At 37.6% G+C, this 25,361-nt stretch overlaps 1 protein-coding gene across 1 annotated transcript in view; it reads right to left on the bottom strand.

Moving 5' to 3' along the window:
* Ulk4 (unc-51 like kinase 4) overlaps positions 1 to 25,361 on the bottom strand; it is a 522,779-nt gene that overhangs the window by 281,203 nt on the left and 216,215 nt on the right. The window contains 1 exon segment of the mRNA XM_048795329.1: positions 22,055 to 22,147. Within this exon segment, the coding sequence (XP_048651286.1) occupies positions 22,055 to 22,147 (93 nt within the window).

The following is a 25,361-nucleotide window of genomic DNA, read 5'->3' as shown; positions in this document are numbered from 1 at the left end:
CAATTCCAATCTAAATCCCAATAACATTCCTCATAGAAATAGAAAAAAGCAGTCATGAAATTCATCTAGAAAAATAAGAGAACCAGAATATCTAAAGTAATCCTTAGAAGAAGAGTGAAGCAAGTGCCATCATTATAACAGACTTTAAAATATACTACAGAGCAACAGTAACAAAAACAGCATGGTATTGGCACCAAAATAGACCTGTAGACCAATGGTACAGAATAGAGGACACAGAGACTAATCTACATAATTACAGTTATCTTATATTAGACAAAGGTTCCAAAAACATACATTGGAGAAATGGTGCTGGGAAAACTGGAAATCCATATGCAACAAAATGAAATTAAACCCCTATCTCTTACCATGCACAAAGCTCAACTCAAAGTAGATCAAGGATCTAGGAATGAAACCAGAGACACTGTGCCTAAAAGAAAAAGTAGGCCCAAATCTCCATCATATCGAATTAGGCCCCTACTTCCTTAATAAGACTCCAATAGCACCAGAATTAAAATCAAGAATTAATAAGTGGGATGGATGCAAACTAAAAAGCTTCTTCTCAGCAAAAGAAACCATCAGTGAGGTGAACAGAGAGCCCATAGCTTGGGAGCAAATTTTTACCACACACACACACACACACACACACACACACACACACACACACATCAGACAGAGCCCTAATCTCTAGGATATATAAAAAAATCAAAAAGCTAAACACCAAAAAAACAAATAACCCAATCAATAAATGGGCCAATGAATTGAACAGACACTTCTCAGAAGGTGATATACAATCAATCAACGAATATATGAAAAAATGTTCAACATCTCTAGCAATTAGAGAAATGAAAATCAAAAAGTATTCTAGGATTTCATCTCACTCCAGTCAGAATGGCAGCTATTAAGAATACAAACACAGGGCTGGGGTTGTGGCTCAGCAGTAGAGCACTCACCTAGCCCATGCGAGGCCCTGGGTTCAATTCTCAGCACCACATAAAAATAAATAAAATAAAGGTATTGTGTCCAACTACAACTAAAAAAATATATATATAAAACAAACAACAATAATTGTTGTCAAGAACGTGGGGGGAAAGGCACACTCATACATTGCTGGTGGGACTGCAAATTGATGCAGCCAATATGAAAAGCAGTATGCAGATTCCTTGGAAAACTGGAAATGAGACCACCTTTTGACCCAGCTATCCCACTCCTCAGTCTATACCCAAAAGGACTTAAAAACACAGCCACATCAATGTTTACAGCAGCACAATTCCCAATAGCTAAACTGAGGAACCAACCTAGATGCCCCTCAACAGATGAATGGATAAAGAAAATGGAATATTACTCAGCAATAAAAGAGAATAAAATCATGGCATTTGCAGGTAAATGGATGGAGTTGGAGAACATAATACTAAGTGAAGTTAGTCAATTCCAAAAAATCAAATTTTTCTCTGATATAAGGAGACTCATTCACAGTGGGCTTGGGAGGGGGAGCATGGGAGGATTAGACCAACTCTAGATAGGGCAAAGGGGTGGGAGGGGGAATGAGAGTAGGAAAGACAGTGGAATGAGATGGACATCATCACCCTAAGTACATGTATGAAGACACGAATGGTGTGTATATACTTTATATACAACCAGATATGAAAAATTGTGTTCTGTATGTGTAATATGAATTGTAATGCATTCTGTCATACATAACAAGTGAGAATAAAAACTTTTAAAAAATAGTCTGAATACCATTTGATGCATAACTAACAACTGCAAACTTATTAGCATAAAGAAATAACCATTTTCCAATGCTTATGGATTCTACGAGTTATGAATTTGGACAGGGCACAGTGGGGATGAACTGTCTTTGTTTCATGATGTCTGGGGCCTCAGCTGGGAAGACAAGAGCTTGGGGTGCCTACCACAGCTCCTCTGTCTGGCTAGGCAGGAATAAGTAAAGGAAAGCTCCATTAACTGTTCGCCTGAGAGTCTACTGCTGCCCTCTCCCTGTGGCCTTGGACACTCCAGCATGACAGCTGGCATTGAGAGGGTGCTTCTGAGCAGAGAGTGTCTGGAGAGTGAGCACTCCAAGAAAACCAGAGGGAAGCCACACGGCCTTGCCTAACCCAGCCTGGAAGTCATGTAGTGTTGATTTCTCTGGGTTCTAAGTGGGAACAAGTGAGTCATTAAAGTAGTCCAGAATCAAGTGGAAGGCAACTAGACTCAAACTCTTGGCAAAATGTGGCATAGTCTCTTTATAGAAAAGAGTGTAGGATAAGAGATATTTTCATGGCCATCTTTGTAAAACAGTCTGTAACAAATAGAAAATGTTTAAAATATTTCTTCACCACAGTCTGAACAACTCTAGTTTAGAGAGTCAGAAACCAGTTAATAGGTCACTAAAATGCTATAAGGGGGGAAACTGTGGGCATTATAGTATCACAAAACAAAGTCATACACACTTATTAGTTCAACATTCTGGGGGTCAGATGTCTATGTTAACCTCTCACAGTCATACAAAGCCAGAATCCAGGTGTCAGTTAAGCCATGCTCTATCTGGAGGCTGAGTATGGAAGGGATCTATTTTCAGCCTCCTCTTGTTGGCAAAATCAGTTCCCTGTAGGAGAACTGAGGTCCCTGTTTCCTTGCTGGCTGCCAGCTAGGGACCCTTCTCATCTCCTTCATTCCTTTCCATTTGACTCCACTATCTCAAAACCAGGAAAGGAGGCTCTCTTCCATGTCCAATCCTTCTCAAGCTTCAACTCTCTTTGGCTTTTCCATCTCTGAACACTAGGCCAGACTTCAAGGATTCTTATGATTGGTCAGGCCCAGCCAGATATTCTCTATATTTTAAGGTCAACTAATGTGGGACCTGAACTACATCTATAATAACCCTTCACAACAGCACTAAATTAATGTTTAATTGAATAATTAGAAGAAGGGTTACAAGGACCAGGGGCTGGGAATCTTAAAGGCCATCTTAGAATTCTGTGTATTTCAGGTCTAAACTTGTTCCCCAATCCAGTTCGATCTTGGCCCTGCTTCCCTTCCTAAAATTAATTCATATTTGATTCTCTGAATAAGCCATTTAACTTGCATATCGACCCCAAACAGAAGCTGGACTTGGTTTAGTTTTCCAACACTACTGGTTAGGAGTTTTAGATTTCATATTTGTTCTATAACTGACTGAGCATTATACTACAAATATAGCTTTCATTTTACCAGTCTAGTGGACCAATGACAGTCATTTTAAATTAAAAATCTCTAAAATCAACTTGAATTTCAAATTACTGATTCAGTGAACCGGCTTCAAAAAGAAATGGTTTCCTAATGTTTATAGTATGATATTATGTCTACCCTGAAAGCAATAACATTTGCAGCTTTTCTCCTTGAAATGCTTGCCCTTGCCTGCAATGCTTGCTAATCCATTTACACAGAATTGCAGAATACTTTAACAAAAATGGAATAATATATACTAGGAATTGTTTTTCACACATACTAAAACGGGAAGGGTTGATATTTTAGGTTTTACACGAATAAATTTTAGATCCAGCCATTTTACAAAGATCTACAGTGTCTTAGGAGCAGGCATTATTATTCTTCCCTGAGGATGTTTATATCCCAGAAGGCACAAAACATATCAAAATAACTTAATTCAAGTTATAAGGCTGACTGCTTCATTCACTAAAAAAGTCCCAGAATTAAGTTACTATATGAAGATATATTAGAATGTACCTCCTACATAAAGAAACTTCCCACTGCCTAAAATAGCATGAAAAAGATGAATTTTAGCAAGAAAATTTTTGGTGAAATTAAAAGCAAGTGTTTTCCAACAGGAAGAATATTTTAAGCAGAAATAGAAGAATTTTATGTTGCATACACTACTTTGCAAAATATTTTTACACCTAATACCTCAACAGATGCTCAATACGGTCCTGTGATAATCCACATCTATTGAACGAAACAGGGCTACAAAGTGTAACTATCACAGAAAGCACAGAAAGTGAAATGAGTATACTGTAGTCAAGAGGATCTCCACACAGCATGCAGAACTCTTTTTTCAAGGTATCCCTGATGCCTCCAAACTGCAGACACTGGCATATACCTGAAAGTCCTATTTATCCAGGGCTTAACATGAATTGCCCCTACACAGGCAGCAATGCTCTTGATCACCAGCAGAGGGCTGTGGCCCCTCATTCCCACATCCTGCCAGTGCTTTCAGTTCTACCTGGGTCCAGAACCTCCTCACCACACTTCCCTTCCTGTCTTTCTGAAGCCTGTGGCTCTGCAGCGGGTCTCCTTTCTCTAAGGATTCTGTGAATCCTTGGCATTCTCTGCAACATGTGACTCTATATCCATCTCACAGCTCATGTTGAAACTACAGCAAAAGAGGCATGTTCGTTCTTGCACCAAAATGGGGAGGAGACTTAACATAAAGAGAAAGTATCAGTAAGATAAAAGGATTAATAGTAGCACAGACCAAGGCAAGTCCCTAAGAGAATCATACAATTGTATATATGGTCAGATTTTCTTTTCTCCTACAGATATAATTACTATGCTTTATTATTGGGTTCATATCAAATGAGATATTTTAAATATCGCTTTCAATGTCATGAATCTGTTTGTTATAGTCTTTCTTGTCCTTTTCATGAAATGAAAACAAAATTTTTTTGTTTTGGATTCTATTTGGAATCAGACTGAGATTTCTCCCATTCATTCAATAAATATGTATTTAGTGCCTCTTAGTGTCATGCTCTGGCTAAATGAGAGCAACATTAAGTATTATAAGTTGTATGATTGATATTTAAAGTTAAAGATCCATAAAGGGGCCGAGCGCCATGGCTCATCCCTATAATCCCAAGGGATTGGGAGGCTGAGACAGGAAGATCGCAAATTCAAAGCCAACCTCACCTTTTTGCTTAGCGAGGCGCTAAGCAACTCAATGAGATTCTGTCCCTAAATAAAATACAAAATAGGGCTGGGGATGTGGCTCAGTGGTCAAGTGCCCCTGATTTCAATCCCCAGTACCCCACCCCCAAAAAATTCCATAAAAGGGGGCTGGGATTGTGGTTCAGCGGTAGAGTGCTCCTCTAGCACGCGCGATGCCCTGGGTTCGATCCTCAGCACCACATAAAAATAAATAAATTAATTAAATAAAGGTATTGTGTTCAACTACTTCTAAAAACATAAATATTTTTTTAAAACTCCATAAAAGGTAGAAAAGGAAACAGAATCCTCTGAAGAGCTGGGGTAAGTGCTTCGAAGTGCAACCAAACCAATAATGACAATGGTAACAAACAGGGATTACAGCTACTATGTGGAACATACAGTTCAGAGGCATTATTAGTCCTTTTTTCTTCAGATGAGAAATGGAAGTACAAAGAAGTTGAATAAATGGATTAAGTGGCAAGTAATAAGGCAACTTAAATGCGAGTTCACATTCCACAATATAGGTTACTGCTTGAGGTATACAGAAATAGGTTATTTTTTAAAATATTTTTTTAGTTGACAGAACTTTATTTTTATTCACTTACATGCGGTGTTGAGAATCGAACCCAGTGCATCACACATGCTAGAAAAGCACTCTACCACTGAGCTACAACCCCAGCTCCGGAAATAGGTTATTGACAGAGACAGAGGGACAGGTAAGCAGGGGAAAAAAGCAGAGAGCAATGAAGTATGTCCTGGGAAAAAGCCGCAGCATGGAAAAGCAAAACCATGGCTCAGTAAGCACAATGGAAAGCAAGTTTATTACATATGTGGACGAGGTAATAAGAGGATCAGGCTGGAGGAGTAGGCAAGGGCAGGTCACAAATGGTCCTGCTAAGAATACTGCAGAGAAGCTTGAACATGATCCTCTGGGTGAGAATTGGCAAACTACAGCCTGCAGGCCATATGCTGTTGGCTACCTGTATTTGTATGGCCCACAAACTGAAAACAGTTAGAGATTTTTAAATAGCTGAAGAAAAAAAAATTTTAGACTGTAATATATAAAAGTTATATGAAATTAAAATTTCAGCTTCTAGAAATAAAATTTTAGTGAATCATAGTCATGATCCTTCCTTTACACACTGTCCATGACAGCACTGAGTAGCTCCAACAGAGACCATATGGCCTGCAAAGCCTAAATATTTACTACCTGGCATTTTACAGGAAGTTTACTGAGCTCTGTTCTAGGTGACCGGGTGTCATGGTGGGTTGGGATAAGGCAAAGTGATATCATTAGTAGCATTTTATGTCTCCAATCGGAAGAATGGCCTGGAGAAAAACAGGATCAGTGAGCAGACAAGGAGTACTCTCAAGATAAGAGGTGATAAATCAGTCAAAGTAGGAATCCGTAAGAATCTATAGGAAAAGATGAGATACACTAAATGAGATTGTAGCAAGAAAACTATTGGATACAGGAAAAAGATCTAGAATGATTCCAAGTACTTGATTTGTACTCCCAGGAGCCACCAAGAGTGATACAATAATCATCACAAGAAGCAATCTCATTTATTGGAGCTCCCTATGTGTGGAAGCACTGTGCTTAGTACTTTGAGTCACTTAATCCTTCCTGTGAGGCAGGAATTAACCTGACCCTGCAAAGGGGAAAAACTCACATTGAACCTTGTTCAAGGTAACACAACCAAACGGTTTCAGAGTTCAAAAACTTAACTGCTCTGAGATACTGTTCTAAGATAATGTACAGAGGAACAGCATGTTTGGATAAGAGATTAATTAAGTTTGAAAAGAGGAGTGAAAGACTCAAGGCAGAAACCCAAGACGTATCAACACTTAAAAAGTTACTAGGAAAATATAAAATAAAAAGCAGTGGTCACAATATTCACGAGCTGGGAAGAAGGAATGTCAATGGCAGTAGAATGGAAGAGAGTAAAAATGAAAATAAAAAATAATAAAGCTTAACACCCTGTTCACTTTTTAATTGTAGATGGATGCAATGCCCTTTATTATTTATTTATTATTTTTTTTAAATGTGGTACTGAGGATCAAACTCAGTGCCTCACACATGCTAGGCAAGCGCTCTACCACTGAGCTATGACCCCATCACTCTTGATGTTCAGAGTTTAGATTTGATTCCTTATTCCTGTAGGTACATTATTATTAACTTTAGCAACCCTAAGCTCATTTTAGGAGCTATTTCTTAGATCAACTTGTGATTCTATGGTGCTAAGAATAGAGAGCAATGATCAACTTGAAACCACTGAACTAATGTTATTTTGCTGACTATGAAACCACAGATGGGTGATTGATCATCATTCAAGCTCATGTTTCCTAGAACCACCAGACCCTGTGTGTGTGTGTGTGTGTGTGTGTGTGTGTGTGTGGAGCAAATTTCCAGTTTTGTCCCAACTACAGCAAATAATTATTTTTAAATATTTTATATAACTATATAATGTTATTTGCATAAAATGTATATAAGTATAGTAAGATAAATATAATATTTCATTAATGTTATCTAGGGGAAAAAGTATTACAATGAAAATATATAATGCCACCATTGTCTTTTTTTCTATCCATGTAAGACACAGTATCAAACCTATCTTCAAAATAGCAGCTACCATTCACTGGGCATGAACTCTGTGTTGCACTGAGCTCTGTGCTTGAACATCCCTGCCTCATTCAACACCTATGAATTCTGAAGTTTTGTCCAATTACAGAGGAAGACACTGAGGCACAGGCTGCTGAGGCAATTTGTTCAACCTGCAAAGTCAGTCATGAATCTGAGATTAGAACTGGAATCTGCCACTATCAGAGCCTATAAAATACATCATATTGGGATGGGAATTGGGAGAAAAGTCCAAATTCTAGTGATTTTCTTAACATTTTAAAAACAAGTTTCCATGATGTTAAATATTCATATAAAATATGAGTTGTTCTATATTTACAGCTTTCTAACCTATCCACTTATTTAACTAGTCTCCCCCTCTGGATGGAACACTGTTTTACACGATCTATTCTTCTACATTAGAATGAAAATAAAGGTAGTAGGGCTAAGGGATCACTTCAAATGAATTTCAATTCTGAATTTCCCTAGCTTTGTATTCCTGGAAATTTACATAAACTTTGAGCTTTATCTTCACCACATGCAATACTACCACATGCCAGTGAAGCTTTCAGCATTGTCTGGTACATTAAAAAAAAAAAAAAAAAAAAAGTCCTCCAAAAAGAGATACTGGCTGTCTTTACTTTTAATGTTATTTCAAATAATGTTTTAGGAGGCATTCTTGTAAGTACATATTTATATGTACTTTTTACTATTTTCTCAGGATGTATTCCTAAAAGTAGAATCAAAGATATTTAAGATTTAATCTTTTTGTCTTTTTGATAGCCACTCTGACAGATTTTAATTTGCATTTCTCTAATGATTAGTGATGTTGACCATTTTTTCATATACCTACTGGCCATTTGTATGTCTTTTTTTTTTGGGGGGGGGGGTCAGTGTACTGGGTACTCTACCACTGAGCCGCTTCCCCAGCCTTCTTCATTTTTTATTTTGAGACAGTCTTGCTAAGTTGCAAGACTGGCCTCAAACTGAAGATCCTCCTGCTTCAGCATTCCAAGCAGCTGGGATCACAGATTTGCACCCTTACACCTGGCTATGTGTCTCCCTTTAAGAAATATCTATGCAAGTCCTTTGCCCAATTTTTTTTTTCATCAGGTTGCTGTCCTACTGTGAATTGGAGTTTCTTATATATTTTAGATACTGACCTCTTATCAGATGCATTATTAGTTTGCAAATATTTATTCCTATTCTATAAGTTGACTTGTCTTCTGATCACTGTTTCCTTTAGCTGTACGAAGCTTTTCAGTGTAATGTAATCTCTCGTTTGTCTGTTTTTGCTTTTGTTGCCTCTACTTTGGGGTTTAAGGGATATACTAATTTAAAAGGCAAGCAGCAGTATATGAAAGTGAATTTCATATTTCATTAGACTCTCAAGTACTTTAAAAAAATGATGTGGCTTTCCTTCTCAGTTAACTTGCTATCTTAACATAATTTTCTTCGCTTATTAATGAGGTAAATCTTTCACATGTCTATTGTGAGGAACTGGCTTTTCATGTCCTTTTCTATTTTCCCTTTGGGCCTATGCTATGTTTGAATCTCATGAAAACCCAATGAAATCTATCCCTACAACCTGCCCGAATGGTTAGGCAGGATTTACAATGAGGCTGAGAAAATAAAATAGCAGGAAAACGTGGTATATTCTGAGGGTATGAAATGTCTCAGCAGCATTTACCTCTCTGAAGAACCGTGACTAATCTACTTGACTGCCTGGTTTTTTCCCCCTATGTAATAATATGCCACAGCAAAGAATGCTAAGTGGCAACACATGTTCAAGATGGTATTAAAAATGTCCCAAGAAAGTCGCAGAATGTTATTTGACACTCAGACCACTGTCTAATCTGGCAGCTCTCTTTAATTATATCACAAAGGTTCCATCTGTACAGCAAACACTGATATATTCTGACCAATAACTGTCACCACACAGAATTAGAAGACTCTTGACATGGGAGAGGTTTGGTACTGAGACATGACTGATGTATCAAGGGTCCGTGTGTTAGACCTCACATTACATTCCATTCAGCTCATCTTCACCAAGCTGATTGACAGGGGCAGGTGTATGCAATATTCAAACAATGTATAACTTTATCAAGAGTAAATAAACAAGAAAGAATTCACAGCACAAGTACTTTGTTAATTCCAAAATGGCAGATCACCTTGATAAATCACCAAAAGGGTGTGGAAACATAGGAACAGAGCTTGCCATCCTACAACTTGCCAAATAAGAAATTTATTCTTCCAGAATTCAGGAGATACACAGATGGCATCAAGAAACTTTGTTCAGCCATCATTTCTAGAGTCAGGATGCCATAAACTGATGGTTTTGCAGGCTGTAAATACAAATAAATAATGGTTGCTGAATTAGACTCGATGACCAAACACAAAATATATGGGTGTCACAGAAATGCTTTAATTTGAGACAATGTTTTCTTCTGCCTCTGTTTGCAGTGGTGCACAGTTTGACACCATCAGAAGCAAAATAAATCTGCATTACCAGTAGAAAATAACCAAAAGGTAATAACTGATCAGTCAAAATTCAAAAAAGCTAACAAGAAAAACTGGGAACTCCCACCAAGCAAGGATAAACATGTGTATCAGTTAAAACAAACTGTCCCTACGTCATTATTTGGCTCCAATGCCACTGTCACCTTTTCACATTCCTTAAAGATTAAGCAATGAAGTGAAGATGTTAGTCTGATGTTAAATAAATAATTTAAAGAATATTCCTTTTAAATTCTGAAAATATTGATGCCTATAGTGTCTAGAAGAGGAAATGGAACAGTATAAGAATAAAGTGTATTGTTTTAATACTAAACCTTGTGTACATATGAGAAACCAAGTGTTTCATCAAAACACATCAACATTTGGATGGCTAATCGCCTATGAAAGCCTGTGAAGGTTTGAGTTTCATCAATGCCACCATGACTGCCGTCTTCAATTCCACACTGACATCCTCATCCTAACACTCAGGGAAGTCCCACAGATGCAGAGACCACTCACAGCTCTCTGTCAGCACAAACCCCACAACTGAGACATTTCTTAGCACTTTGTAGATTGAGGAGGCTGCCAGTGAACTTACTTCAACGTGAAATCAGGAGCCAGAACAGAGCTCAAATCCTGGAAGGACGGGGAAGAAAGAGGTAGAACTGATCCAGGAACTAGAATCACACCATGAATCCAATTCTAGCAGGAGCTGCAGGATGGTGAAAAGCAAAGAAGGTGCCAGAACCTCAAGATGGATGATGGCAGAGGGAAATGAAGGAGAAACATGCTTTTGTCATTATCCACATGATACTAAGGCTAACTGTGCTGAGAAACTGAATTGCTCTTAGATGTAAATGTGACATAATGAGACTTACAGCAGAGTTTGACTTTAAAGTCCACTGTGATAGTGACTTGTGTTCCAAAATAAAAGCAGCTCTACTGAGTAGAACAAAAAACAATGGACCAAGAGGTCCACTAATTTGCTCAAATTGTTAAATTTAATGATTAATTTGATCTTGCTTCAAGTGAATTGTGGGGGATGGGACAAATTGCCTCTAGAGCCCCCATTTTCTTTCTGCATAAAATGAAGACACTGGCCTAACCATGTCTTTTTACCCTGTACAATGGATGTTCTGCATCTTGGGGCCTGGAGGAAACATACAGCCGAGGGCTAGCCAATTCCTAGAGAAAGCAAACAGCCCACCTTTCAGCAGATTTCCTATGCAAACCAACCAATCCAGAGCTCCTACCTTTACACACCTCCTTAATTGAGCTTTGAAAACTCTAGGCCACTATTCATCTGCCATAATCCCTCCAGAGACAGGTACAGATACAGGTTGTAAGGTCAGCCCTTACAACTCAGAGCCACTCAAGTTGTCAAACTAGCCAATCCTAAACCTATTTACTGTTTTACATGTTCTTTTCCACATAAACCACAATAAAGGTCTCTATCCACATCTTCCTGTGCTTCCTGATTACCCTGATGCTACCCCCTTCTGCTCCCAGTGTCGTGGTGCTCCCTCCTCTTGGGATCCGAGTCTAATAGACTATCTTTTCAATGTCAGTCATCTCATTTTGGTTGGCTTTACCCTACCTGAATAATAAAATCTACATTTTAAAACAGCTAAATGATCTCCAAAGTTCCATAAAGTTCTAAAGAGCTGATATTTTTATGTTCATATATAGTTTTATTCTTTAGACCAAGAGTTGGCACTTTCTGAAAAGTTTCAAAAGTAAATATGTGGGGCTTTGGCAGACATAAGGATCTCTGTATCACAGTTGTCTCTCGGTTTGTAAGTTTTACAATGCTTTAAAAATGTAAAAACCACTCTTACCTCACAAGCCATACAAAATAGGCTGCAAGCCTGTTGGCCTTCTGGATCACAACCTGCCAATCCTTGCATTAGAGAAAAAGGGAAAGTTGACAGACCTTAGGATGGCTTGCAAAACCCAAAAAGCATCATTGACTCTGAACTCAGATTTAAAACCGCTGTACAATGCACAACTGGGGAATCAATATTTGTACAATAAATTCCAAATTGTTTCCTTGTAAATCTCACACTGGACAAAAAAAATTATTTCTAACCCAGAAATAATTGCTAAGTGCTCACATGACAATGAATTCACATCTACACTGAAAGAAAACAATGAGGAAATATCACTGCCTTAAATAACTCTGGCCAGATTCCAATAGACACAACTTCAACAGGTTCACAAATCCAGAGAACCACAGCAAGCACAATATGTCTCCTCTGAATATACTTTTGCAACTTGTAAATTCCTCTAGAACCAGATAACATAAACACATCCAACTTAAATACATCAACACTTGCTTTAGAATTGGAGGTTCTATTTAACTAACAGCTTTCAAACATGGTTAAAGACCACAATTCGTTAAACCAAGAAAGAAAAAAAATTCCCAAAATGCTAATTTTTCAAGGGTAAAATAAAGGTTTATGCTAAGATCTATTAAAAGGACAATTTCAGTGGAAGAACACAAAATACCCCAGCAAAGCCAACAATTAGGACAATTTTTATTTCCAAATTTTTCCTAATTTTAATATCAATAATACACATTGGACAAGTACACAACACTAATCCTAAAATCAAGGCAGGGAGAGAAAGTGGGTAAAGAAAAAAAAGAAAACCTCTTGTCAGGCGCAGCAGTGCACAACTGTAATCCCAGTGCTCAGGAGGCTGAGGCAGGAGAATCACAAGTTCAAAGCCAGTCTCAGGAAATCGAGGCACTAAGCAACTCAGTAAGACCCTATATCTAAATAAAATACAAAATACAGCTGGGGATGTGGCTCAGTGGCTGAGTGCCCCTGAGTTCAATCCCTGTTATGGCCCCCCTTCCCACCACTGGAAAAAAAAAAAAAAAAAAAAAAAGACCAGAATTTTGATTCTTTTACACTTGCGTTATCTTTGAAATTCCTCTAAGAAGCATAGAGGCGAACCCTATGTGCTGAGAACAATGGAACATGGGCTATGTCCACAAAAGAGGAAAGAGCAGGTTAAAAATGGATGCTCAAGAGTGCAGCCCCTGTTGGAGAAACCCTCTAATCTGCAGAGTGCTGGTGAGGAATAAGTAGGGAACCATACAAAGAGTGACCCTAAAATGGAAATGGGAGCCTCAGAGACTGGCTTGCTTCTCCTTATGAGGCTTTTCTGTATCCAAAGGCACCCTGAGAAGCAACATGTTGTTTCTGGAGAAGTCAATTTGTTCTAATTTTAAGAGTGAAGTTTTGCATTAGTAGTTATTTTACTCAAAGACATTTCATCCAAGGAAATGTTTTAGCTGTACAAATTGAGCTAAATGAGGAGGAGAAAACACTCTAAATGGCTTATTTTAATAACAGAAAAACATCTCAAACATAGCCAACATTTCTGAGGATTTGGGCTTTATTTTAACCAGTTATGAAATTGAAATTGAAATTTGTATAGAATTTTAAATCTACATCAAAATATGATAAAGCCAAATTAATATATATAAATGGAAAGGCAAACTCATGAATGGAGTGTTCAAAATGAGTTCACAAAAGAGGAAAGAGCAGGTTAAAAGATAAACCCCAAGATAAATCCTAAAAGAATGGCCCCTCCCCATGCAGTTTCTTTCAACTATTGAAAAATTTGTTTACACTATTTTATAGGGTGCTAGAGCTGTGGTCTGAATTCTTGTCACCAAACATTTCCACCTTCTGTCAAAGGGGGTCACCTCTTCTAGGAATACCTCCTTCAATTTTTCTTCCTCTGATCATGATGAAGAGGAGAAAGAAGGAAGGGAGAAGGAAGGGGGAAGGAAGAGAGAAGGAAGGGGGAGAAAAAAGGGAACTCTTCTTTAACAGAGACACTTTAAAATTAAAAGCCCTAATTTCCCAAATTTCCTGATAAAGTTTTTCTGCAGCTGAACTTCATCATGATGAAAGAGAATGAGGACAGAGGAAATGGCCCCAAAGCCTGAGCAGACACTAGTAAGGGCTGAAAACCTGAGTTCTACCATACACTGTATGTACACTCTGGCTAGCTCAGCTGGCTAAATACATATATTTATTTATCCTGGCTTCTGTTTCTAAAAATAGTAAGGCTTCTTTAGGACCTACCGCAGTAGATTAGCTACTTTCCCACTTTGGGCCACACTGAAATTAAATTTATTTTTCCTTTGCTTATGCAGGTGGGTAACTAAATGCAGGTCATGGGAAACCAGCAGGGCCTCTGGCCTGGGGTATCAGCAACACTTTTAAAGTACTGTCTATGGATCCAATGGTAAAAACTCTTTATTTTCCAGAGGAGGGAACTTAGGTACAGACAGGTTGACTAACTAGACTAAAATGACACAGCTAGCTGTGTTACAGTCATTTAGATGCTGCCATAATCTTAGGGACATGCAGGTCTGTCTGAAAATATTTCAACATTTAATAAAAGCAAATATAAAAAACTGTCACCTCCATTAAATGGTAAGCATCCTTAAGGTAAAAACTGTATCATATTCTTTATCCCTGTCATCACTCAGTAGATGCTGATAAGATGTAAAATAAATCAATGAATCAAGGAGTCAACAAATGAACCATCAATCAAAGAGGGAAATTACTTGGAAATAGGAGACTATAAGGCCAGAATATTTTTACTGAAGGATACACCACTGATTCACGATGAAGTTCATTTAAGAGATCCCTAAAAATTTTATTTTTCTAAAAAGCATTTTTATGATCTTGCCATAAAAGAAATGGCTTTAACATTTTGAGGAAACTAAAATGATAGCAATTTTTCCTAGGTATAGAATATAAACAATACTTTTGCAATTCAGAAAAATAGCTAAATTTTGCTCCAAAGAACTCAAAGTTAAAATTCAATTTCTTTACGGAGGGAGATTTGCTGAAAGCTAATTAGCTCTTAATGGAAACAAGCTACTGGAGTAATGCTCTCTCAAAGAGGAATGGTTTGGTGCAACCTACTATAAAATTAAGAAAGAAAGAAAGGGCAGAGCTCAGGAGAGTTAACAGATTCCCTCCAAGAGTAAAATTGCACTAATGTGGAAAACAATTTACCTCTCTGCTATAAACTCCACAATAAACTAGATTTGCCAAACCAGAAGTGTTTTTGGTTTGTTTGTTTGTTTGTTTTAAATACGTCATATATGTCTTAGCCCACAATCTCTTGCTTTAACAGCATCCCTGAGACTATGAAATTTATAAAAGGAAGAAGTTTGTTTAGAATTTCTAGAGGCTGGGAAATCAAAGATTAGGTGGCCATATCCAGTGAGGGTCTTGTGCTGCTTCATAACATGCCAGAAGTCATAAGACATGTGGAGGAGAGAGAGAAGGCAGTAAAACTCCTACAGTAACTAACTCATTCTCATAGGAATTAACCTATTCATTAGCCTATTCATGAGGGCCCCACCCCCACGGCCCAAGCATCTCCCATGAGGCCACACCAACCCATACTGCTGCACAAACTCTCAGGCACATACTGGAGCCATAGAAATATACAACGTAGATTTGATCAAGCATTTGCTTTATTTTGAAAAGGAAAAATAAACCTTTAATGGTACTAAGGTTTTTGAGGGTTTCCTTATCCAAGAATACTCCCATAAAATCAGAAAAACCACCTAAAAATGATAATGCTTCACTTGACACAGGGTAGCTTAATGTCCCAATGGTTATTATTTGGTATTCTAAACCCAGTGATTTCCAGCTACACTAAGATCTATACCCTTCAAAGAACATGATGCTAATGGATTCAATTAATAAGTTAAATTTAGAGCAACATCTAGCTGATTGGCTCCTCTGCGGTGATGCTCATTGGGCTGTTTCCCTGCCCTTTCAGACCATGGAGCTGCTCATTGGGGGACTTTTTTGGCTCCGCCCACGTGACCCAGCCAATCCGCCTCAAGAGCAGGAGGATTGTGGGAGGTGGAGAGAAGCTTGTGGGGGGAGAGAGAGGCTTGTGGGAAGCCGGTGGTGGCAGTTGAGGCTCTGAGGGTTTTTCCTGAGAGGCTGTTTTGTTTGGCGTGTGTGGTTCTAAAAATAAAGTTAGTTTCTTTTGACAAGTGGCTCCTGATTGTGCCCAGCCAGACTGCGGCAAAGTGGGTCATGGTTATTTGTATATTAGAAATCTATTTGCACAAAACAGGTCATTGTACTTGATATACATTTTGCAGTCAAGCTTTTTCCTAAAAACCACTGCTACCAAGTAGATGGGAAAGATCTCTGAGTTTAATGAGTTAGCATTTTATTTTTTTAAATTTATTATTTATTCTAACTTGTTATATAAGTCAGAATGCATTTCAATTCATAGTACACATACAGAACAAAATTTTTCATGTCTCTGGTTGTGCACAAAATAGAGTTACACCATTTGTGTCTTCACATATGTACTTAGAGTAATGATGTCTATCTCATTCCACCATCATTTCTACCCCCATGCCCCCTCCCTTCCCCTCCCAACACTTTTCTCCATCTAGAGTTCGTCTAATCTTCTCTCCCTCTTCCAACCCCACTATGAATCAGCCACCTTATATCAGAGAAAACATTCGGCATTTGGTTTTGGGGAATTGACTAACTTCACTTAGCATTATATTCTCCAACTCCATCCATTTACCTGCAAATGTCATGATTCTATGCTCTTTTATTGCTGAGTAATATTCTATTGTGTATATACAGCACATTTTCTTTATCCACTTATTTACTGAGGGGCATCTAGGTTGATTCCACAGTTTAGCTATTGTGAATTGTGCTGCTGCTATAAACATCCATGTGGCTGTGTTCCTGTAGTATGCTGTGTTTAAGTCTTTTGGGTATAGAGCGAGGCGTGGGATAGCTGGGTCAAACAGTGGTTCCATTCCCAGTTTTTCAAGGAATCTCCATACTGCTTTCCAGATTGCTGATGGGACTGCAAATTGGTGCAGCCAATGTATGAGTATGCCTTTTTCCCCACATCCTCGCCAACACTTATTGTTATTTGTGTTCTTAGTAGCTGCCATTCTGACTGGAGTGAGATGAAATCAGAGTAGTTTTTATTTGCATTTCTCTGATTGCTAGAGATGTTGAACATTTTTTCATATATTTGTTGATTGATTGTATATCACCATCTGAGAAATATCTGTTCAGTTCCTTGTTCCTTTTATTGATTGGGTTTTTTGGTGTTAAGTTTTTTGAGTTTTTTATATATCCTACAGATTAGTGCTCTATCTGATGGGCGTGTGGTAAAAATTTGCTCCAATTCTGTAGGCTCTCTATTCACCTCACTGACTACAGAACATTAAAGAAAGAAATTAAAGATGACCTTAGAAGTGGAAAGATCTTCCTTGTTCTTGGATATGCAGAATTATTATTGTCAAAATGACCATACTACCAAAAGCACTATCCAGATTTAATGCAATTCCAGCCAAAATCCCAATGACATCACTCATAGAAATAGAAAGGTAATCATGAAATTCAGCTGAAAAAATAAGAGACCCAGAATAGTCAAAGCAATCCTTAGCAAGAAGAGTGAAGCAGGTAGCATTACTATACCAGCCCTTAAATTATATTACAGAGCAATAGTAACAAAAACAGCATGGTATTGGGAACAAAATCAACTTGTATACCAATGGTACAGAGTAGAGGACACAAAGACAAATCCACATAAATACAATTATCTCATATTAGCCAAAGGTGCCAAAAACATATGCTGGAGAAAAGATAGCCTCTTCAATAAATGGTACTGGGAAAATTGGAAACCCATATGCAGCAAAATGAAATTAACCCATCTCTCTCATCACGCACAAAACTCAAAATGGATCAAGGATCCAGGATTTAAACCAGAGACCCTGTGCCTAGAAGAAGAAAAAGTAGGCCCAAATCTTCATCATGTCGGATTAGTCCCCAACTTCCTTAATAAGACTCCTATAGAGCAAGAAATAAAATCAAGAATCAATAAATGAGATGAGTTAGCATTTTAGATCCTTGCCAAAATAAGGGTGATAGTTCTCAGCACTGGACTATTCTGTTTTGGTTACAGTAAGCAAATATGGAAAATTTATAAAACTGACCATATATTAGTATATAAATAAAAGTAGATACAAACCAGAAATGGAAGAAAAATATTATACAGTGATAATCACAATACAATAAACTAGAAGTGAATATTAAAACTCAATTTTCATATATCAAAATGACAAAAGTCATGTACACTAATTTGATACAGGTTTCACACAAACTGCCACTCTTATATACATAGTGAACAGAACAGAAAATTAAGGAACAGGAAATTGGCACAAATTAGACTAGGGACAATTTGGGAACATCTTTCAAAATTAGAAATGCTCAGTCTAGAGGTTCTCAATGGTATTTGTGCATTTAATCATCTAGGAAAAATGAGCAATTGTTGTTTAGTCCTAGAGATCATGATTTTATTGGCCAGAAAAGACCAGGGCTTTAGAAATTTTAACAAATTCCCAGGTGACACTAATGTACAAATATTGTACAACTGTTGAAGCAATTCCACTTCTAATCATTTACCCTACATATATCCACACATGTAACCTATGTCATTAATTATATCAAGAGGTTAGAAAAAATAAATATTCTCCAAAAGAGGACTTGTTAAATCAATATGGAATATTCATAAAATGCAATATTATATCTTAAAAAGAGGAAAAATTGTAAAATATCTTCCAATAAAGCTTAGGGGATATCGCTATAGTTTTTAATAAGGTGAAAAACAGGGTAGTCGGCATGCTACCATCTATGTGAAAAATAATACACACACAAATTAATAGTAGCCATCTCTTTAGAGTTCAGTGTATGTATATATAACATTATTCACTGTTTGCAATATCACAAGATTAGAAATAAGTCTATCCATTACAACCTAATTAGATAAAGTATGATATATACACACAAGGTAAAATCTCACCACTATAAAGTACAATGTGGAAGCTCTCTACATATTGATATAAGATGCAAATCTTGAGAATATTCTGTTAAGTGAAAAAAAAATCAAGGGACAGAAAAACGTACATAATGCTATTTGGGTGTAAAAGGAAGAAATGAGAAAATATACCTTCACATTAGCTTGCATTTGGACATGAAAGAAATAAAAGCAGCGCACCATAGGTCATGCTAGGAAATGAGACAAACAAAGAAAGGAATAAGTCTTTTCAATGTCTTTTTACATTGTTCTCTTTCCCCGGGGGTGGGTGGGGGGAAGTATTACCCATTCCAAAATCTTCCACTTAAAATATATTTTTAAAAATTCTAGTAGGGAAATAAAAACAAATCCCCAAAGTCTAATTATTGGTTATTCTTCCCTCCCCAACCTTTAAGGCTGGTGCATGAACTTGTCATGTTTCACATGGGTCCCAGGACCAAGGACCACCCTAAAGTAAGTGGGAGCTAGAAGATAACCAGAATTAAATGCTTTGCTCTTGACCCTTGGAGCCTGCACCAAAACACGTGGTGCCACTGTATCTTAACACCTTGCTTCTTGAAAACAGGCAGGCAAAACAGAATCTATAAAGACCCCATGTAAAGTAAAATTGGCATGGGGAGGCAGTTAATCCATTTAACAAAACGATTTAGGTATCTTTGCCTATCAGTATTCAAAATTGATTGTGCTCTTTTAAATAGTTATATTGTATTCTATATTATGATTACATAATTCAATTTATATTCATATAAAATTATATAGATCATATAAAATTTTCACATTTTAAAAATTATTTGCCTCAGGCTGGGCATGGTGGTACATGCTTATAACCCAGCCACTTGAGGTAAAAGGATCACAATTTCAAGGCCACCCTGAGCAAGTTAACAAGACTATCTCAAAATTAAACAAAAATAAAAGGGCTTAGGGGATGTAGCTATAGTAAAGCACCCCTGGATTTGATCCCTAGTACTGGAAAAAAATTTGCCTCAGGAGAAATCTTTGTGCATATGGGAGTTTTCCTGTAGAACAGATTCTTAGAAGTAGAACTGAAGTTTGAAGGTTATTCACCTTTTACATTTTAATTAGACACAGTGAATAAACATTAAGAGATTCAATATTATCAACAGTCGGGGAATGCAAAATAAAAGTTCCATTTTTATTTACTAGTTAGCAAAAATACAAATAAACACTTGCATTAAAAGCATTTCAGATGGGGCTAGGGTTGTGGCTCAGCTGTAGAGTGTTCGCCTACCACATGTGAGGCCCTGGGTTCAAGTCTCAGCACCACATATTAATTAATTAATTAATTAAGGTATTGTGTCCAACTACAACTAAAAAATAAATATTTTTTAAAAAGCATTGCAGAGTGTGTGTGTGTGTGTGTGTGTGTGTGTGTATATATATGTATATATATATATATATATAATTTAAGTAGTGCGACATTGTTTAGGAAGCACACACTAAAACAGTAACAACATCAACCTTAAGGGAAGAGAAGTGTAAGAGGCAGTTGGGGGACAGGGGGGTTGAGATAGGAAAGCCCAGGAAATCTCCAGATTCTACTTTTCGAATTTAAGAGAAAGGCAACATATGAAAACACTACTTGCTCAAATAAAACAGAAATATAAATTAGCCCACTGAATTCTGTTTGTAAACTCTGCTTAGTGAATAAAAACAAGAGTAAATTAATTTTTAAGCCTATTTTATGATCATTTTTAAAATAAAAATGGTTTTATAGAAGCTATCAATTACCTGTTTCTACTTCTCTAGAATTCTCCTCAAGCACCAATATGAGGAAATTTAACTGAATTAATAGAGTTGGCAAGAAGGAAAAGGCGTACAGAAAACATGTCACAGGAATGAGCTAAAGTCGACATTAAAAAAGTAAATGCAATCTGTTCAATCTCATGAGAAGATAAAATTAGCATACAGCATTAGTACTTGATGTCAAATGCCTAGGAAAGAAGAAACTATCTGACTTTCTACTCAACTTCTAAGACAGATTTACTCTTTAGAATTAACTAATTCTTGAGGAAGAGAAAATGGTGCTTTCCAAGTGAGGAACTTGGGAGTTCCATGGCCAGCACCTTTTGGAAGATTCTAAAAGGCTTCAGGAACATGGAGTTTTCATTGCGCTCCCCGAGTTCTTTTGCAACACCACCCAGAGAGGACCAGGTAATATTTATATGGCACCTTCGGGAAATGGATAAAGGAAGGTAGCCAGACTGCGAGCTAGACAGCCCCAGCATCATGGACAAGACCAAGAACACATGGCAATGGTGACTCATGGCACACACAGGTACTCCCACACACCCAGCTTTCCACTCTCTAAAGTAGAAAAGCCTTTCTTATTTACTAGTAGCAACTAGTAAATGGTAATGCATGAAAATGCAGCATTTCTGTGATTAGAGAGCAGACAAGAAAAAACACAGGTGGTTGGAAACGTGTGATTTAACTCTTCATTTAAAATGAACCTGTGACTCTGGAGGTGCACTGCTCCTATGGATGGTATTCAAAGCCCAGAAAGACCTCAGGTATCGCCTGCCCAACACTACTTGTTTTCTTGTTTGAAAGCACCGGAAAACCTCCTCCTGTGTTTCCCTTCTGTGGCCCTAGTTATTCTTAGATGTACTATGCCTGGCAAAACTAAAAGTATTCTAGCAACCAGTGCTAATGCAATCTGACATTATTCAGTATATTCAATAACAGCAAAATTTCCCCACCACTTAAAGAATAGTATGTCAATTGAATAAAATGGTAGCAACGAAGAGTCAATAAGTACTACTGAGATTTAACAATATTCAATGAAAAATGTGGCACCAATTTTCTAAAACTATATGTAATAGTTTTTTCCCTTTAAAGAATTTATCATTTTGAAAGCATCATGCACTTTACAGGATGCAAACTCGGGTAAGGGATTAAAAATTTGAGCACAAGAGCCAGCACAGCATACATGACAGATAGTACAAACCAGGAAATATGAAAAAGTACCACTTTGGCAGCTCAAATGTTGGTATTTTAGAATCTCATCATCTGTAACAACATTTCCAGATCACATAAAACACATTTTATAGATGAGAAACAAGACCAAGAGATTTGAACTTACAGTACCTGGTAAAAGTCGGGTTGTGTTCAGTCATCGCGACAAGCAGTTTGAGAGCATATGCTGGTACTGGGTCTGGCTCCATGAGGATGTGCTCATACCTGAAGTGACAAAGGCATTAAAAAACACTCAGTAGTTTCCCTCACTTAAATGCCCCATTTAAATAACAGGGAAAAAAAGAGACCATAAGGTACAAACATCTGAGAAAAATAGATATAAAACTATGAGCTATAGGACATACAGGTTACTCAAACTCAGAAAGCTTCCACAGACTTCACTTCCTAATGGTAATGACATTGACCTACTTCATAGAAGACGGTTGTCAGGAATATTCCTTCAGATCATCTAGCACTAAGCCTGCCACATAATAAAAGAATACAGAATACCCTCACATTTCAAAATTCACTAGGGGTCTCCTGGCACACAACACATAGTTGCACTCATGGCTAAGATGTAGCATACAACACAGTAAGGACACACAGCTGAATCACAAGGGAAGGATTCCATATGCAGGTTTCTCTGTGTACTGAGAGTATGCAAGTGCTTGCTCTCTCTCATGTAAGCAAGTTCTGTTTCCCCAGAACCCACCTCTCCATGAGGGGCTACACTCAGCACAAATTTTCCCCAAGCATTGAAAATATAGTATGTGTGTGATGTTTCTGCTTAGGGAAGCAGATGAGAGACTCAGTGGCCACAGTTTTTATGAGGGTTTGCTTGCACAGGCAATCTCTGACATGTCTCAAAATTCCAGATTCCCAGAAGGAAAGCAGAGGTTCAGCACAGCCAGGTCCTGTGCCCCATCCAGACATATCAAACTATACTTATCAGCTAAGTATGGCCTAGGAGCACTTTGAGAGCCATCTTCCAAGATGCCCAGCTTTATGTGGATAGCTTTATGTGGTTAACGGTCTCAGGCTGGGTATGTTAACTCTTCTGCAGAACACTCTTACAATTAATACTTTTAAAGTTTGACCAAATTAAAACAATGTTATCAAAGAAAATAAAACTCAAAATGCCTTCATCAAAAGTTTCTACAACAAAATGCAGACTGTTCCCCCATGTTCTTTGCTAAGCAAGAGGCTGCTCTGTATACATCTTACCTATTTAAGTCCAGTGATCCAGTGAACAGCACTGTGTAGATACTCAGTAAATAAGCATCAAAAGAGTGAGTGAATGGATGAAAAAACAAACTAACCAATCAACTTTATGACTTATTTCTCTGGAGTAGCCAACAACTAAAAAGCAGGGAATAGAGGGCTTGGGGAGGACTCTCTAAAAATACAAAATGGATATTTAAAAATCCTACAAATGAAACAGATGATTTTCATCTAGAGAACATGGCCCCAGGCTCTTACTCAGAGCTTATTTACTCTCATTTTGGAAATTATTATCTAACAAGCTTAATTATACAGCCTCTAAGCCCACAGTCATTAAAAAGGAGCCAAGAAAAGGGAGGAGAGGGACTATTACAGAAAAACAACCTGAGAGTTACAAGAAACAGGACTAAAGCATAGGGGGAAACAAAGCAATCCCAATTCTCCAAGCAGAGAGCAGACAGGGGAGCATTTAACAGAGAAGCTGCCTCAATGGGGCCCCAGGGCCTGCTGCATACTACAATGTTCAAAATGGGGGTAGTTAAGAAAATGTTATGCTGGAAAGAGTGTTCTGTTTAAGGACACAGGAAGTACCATATATTAGAATGGTTGCTTAATTTTTTTTTAATCACAGCATTTATAAGATTTATAAGATGAAATACTAACCACTCATAACATCATAGTAGGTCAAAAAACAGCATTGTTAAAAGAAACATAGCACAGGATGAAATTAACCAAACTATGTCATGTGCATGTATGAACACATCACAGGATATTCCAGTTTTAGGTATAATGCACCATTTTTTAAAAATTTAATGTTTGTAGAAAAAAAATGCAGCAAAATCAAGTATGAGTGATGTCAAGAAAAAAACAGAAAATATTTTCTCACAGCAATAAAATCAAGTAAATTTCTTTAGAAGTTATAATGCATTTGACAAAACTTTAGCTACCAATACACATTTTCTTTAAAAATGGCCTAGGAAAGACAGAAGAAATAATCTGTTCCCTTCTCTAAGTATTCTTAAATAAAGAGCTCTTATCCCAAGTTGGGGTACCCAAGAACACTCATAGATTCAATGATTTCCTAGAACTCAAATAACTTGGTAAACCTCTTCTGCTAGTTATGACGCATTACAATGAAAGGACACATTAAAATAAGCAAAGACAAAAGACAGAATGCAGGAGAGACAGGTGCCAGCCGTCAGTGGTCATCTCCCACATCTCCCAGTGCAGTGGGACAGAAGTGCTTGATCTGCTTTGTGACAATGTGGACAGTGTAGGAAGTACCGCCAAACAAAGAAGTTCACCTGAGCCTTTGTGACCAGGGCCATTACTAGGCATGGACAGCCCATGTGGCTGACTTTAATTACTCAGTCTCCAGCGCCTCCAGAGGTCAAGGGTCCCACTATATCACATCCTTAGCATACATTATGTGGCATGGCTCGGGCTCCAGGTATACAAAGACATTCTAATAAGGCAGGATGTTCCAAAGACCAGTAAGTCATCTCTCAGGAGACAGTCAAGAGCCAGTTCTTTATGAGATCCAGGGTTTAAACACCCAACACGTTCTAAGTTAAATCTTTGATTCACACATAGTTAAAACTGAGAGGCACTGACATTGAGATCAAAAATAAAAGAATACCTCCTCCACAGGATACTTGTATTTGGAAATCAAGGGCCAGGGCCTCTCAAATTGAAGGTGAGAAGCTTCTGAAAAAATGATTCACATACCCAGGATAACTAGCCCCTTGCCCAACCACAGACAATATTGAATCACAGAGGGAAGAGGTCAAAACCCCATTATTTTTTTTTAAAAGGTTCCAAATGATTTTCCTACTTACATGCTTGACTAGAAAGCATAGGAGAAAATAAGGACAGTGATTTAGAAATATAATAGAAAAAAACACATTCCCCACAGGCTGAAAAACATGCTTTAAAACAGTCTTGACAGGCAACATGTAGTACTGCATTTAAAAACAGCGGTGAAATTTTTCTAAGTGTCCTGAGGTTGTCTGAGGTCACCTGACCTTGAAAAAGAGGGGGAGTGCCTGGGGGCCTCAAGCAGCACAAGTCTGTGTGAGACAATTCTCCCAGAGAATATCATTCTATTAACTCCTTTTGGGGGGGAAAGAATAAAGTTCATAACAGACATGTTTAAAATACAAATATTAAATATATTTTGGTTTAATCAGATAGTTTTGTAATGAGCAGCAAGATCTAG

This window comes from Marmota marmota, unplaced genomic scaffold (genome assembly GCF_001458135.2).
Source record: "Marmota marmota marmota unplaced genomic scaffold, marMar, whole genome shotgun sequence".
NCBI classification, from domain to species: Eukaryota; Metazoa; Chordata; class Mammalia; order Rodentia; family Sciuridae; genus Marmota; species Marmota marmota.
Note: the sequence above shows the minus strand (reverse complement) of the source record. Positions and strands in the feature narration are given on the sequence as shown.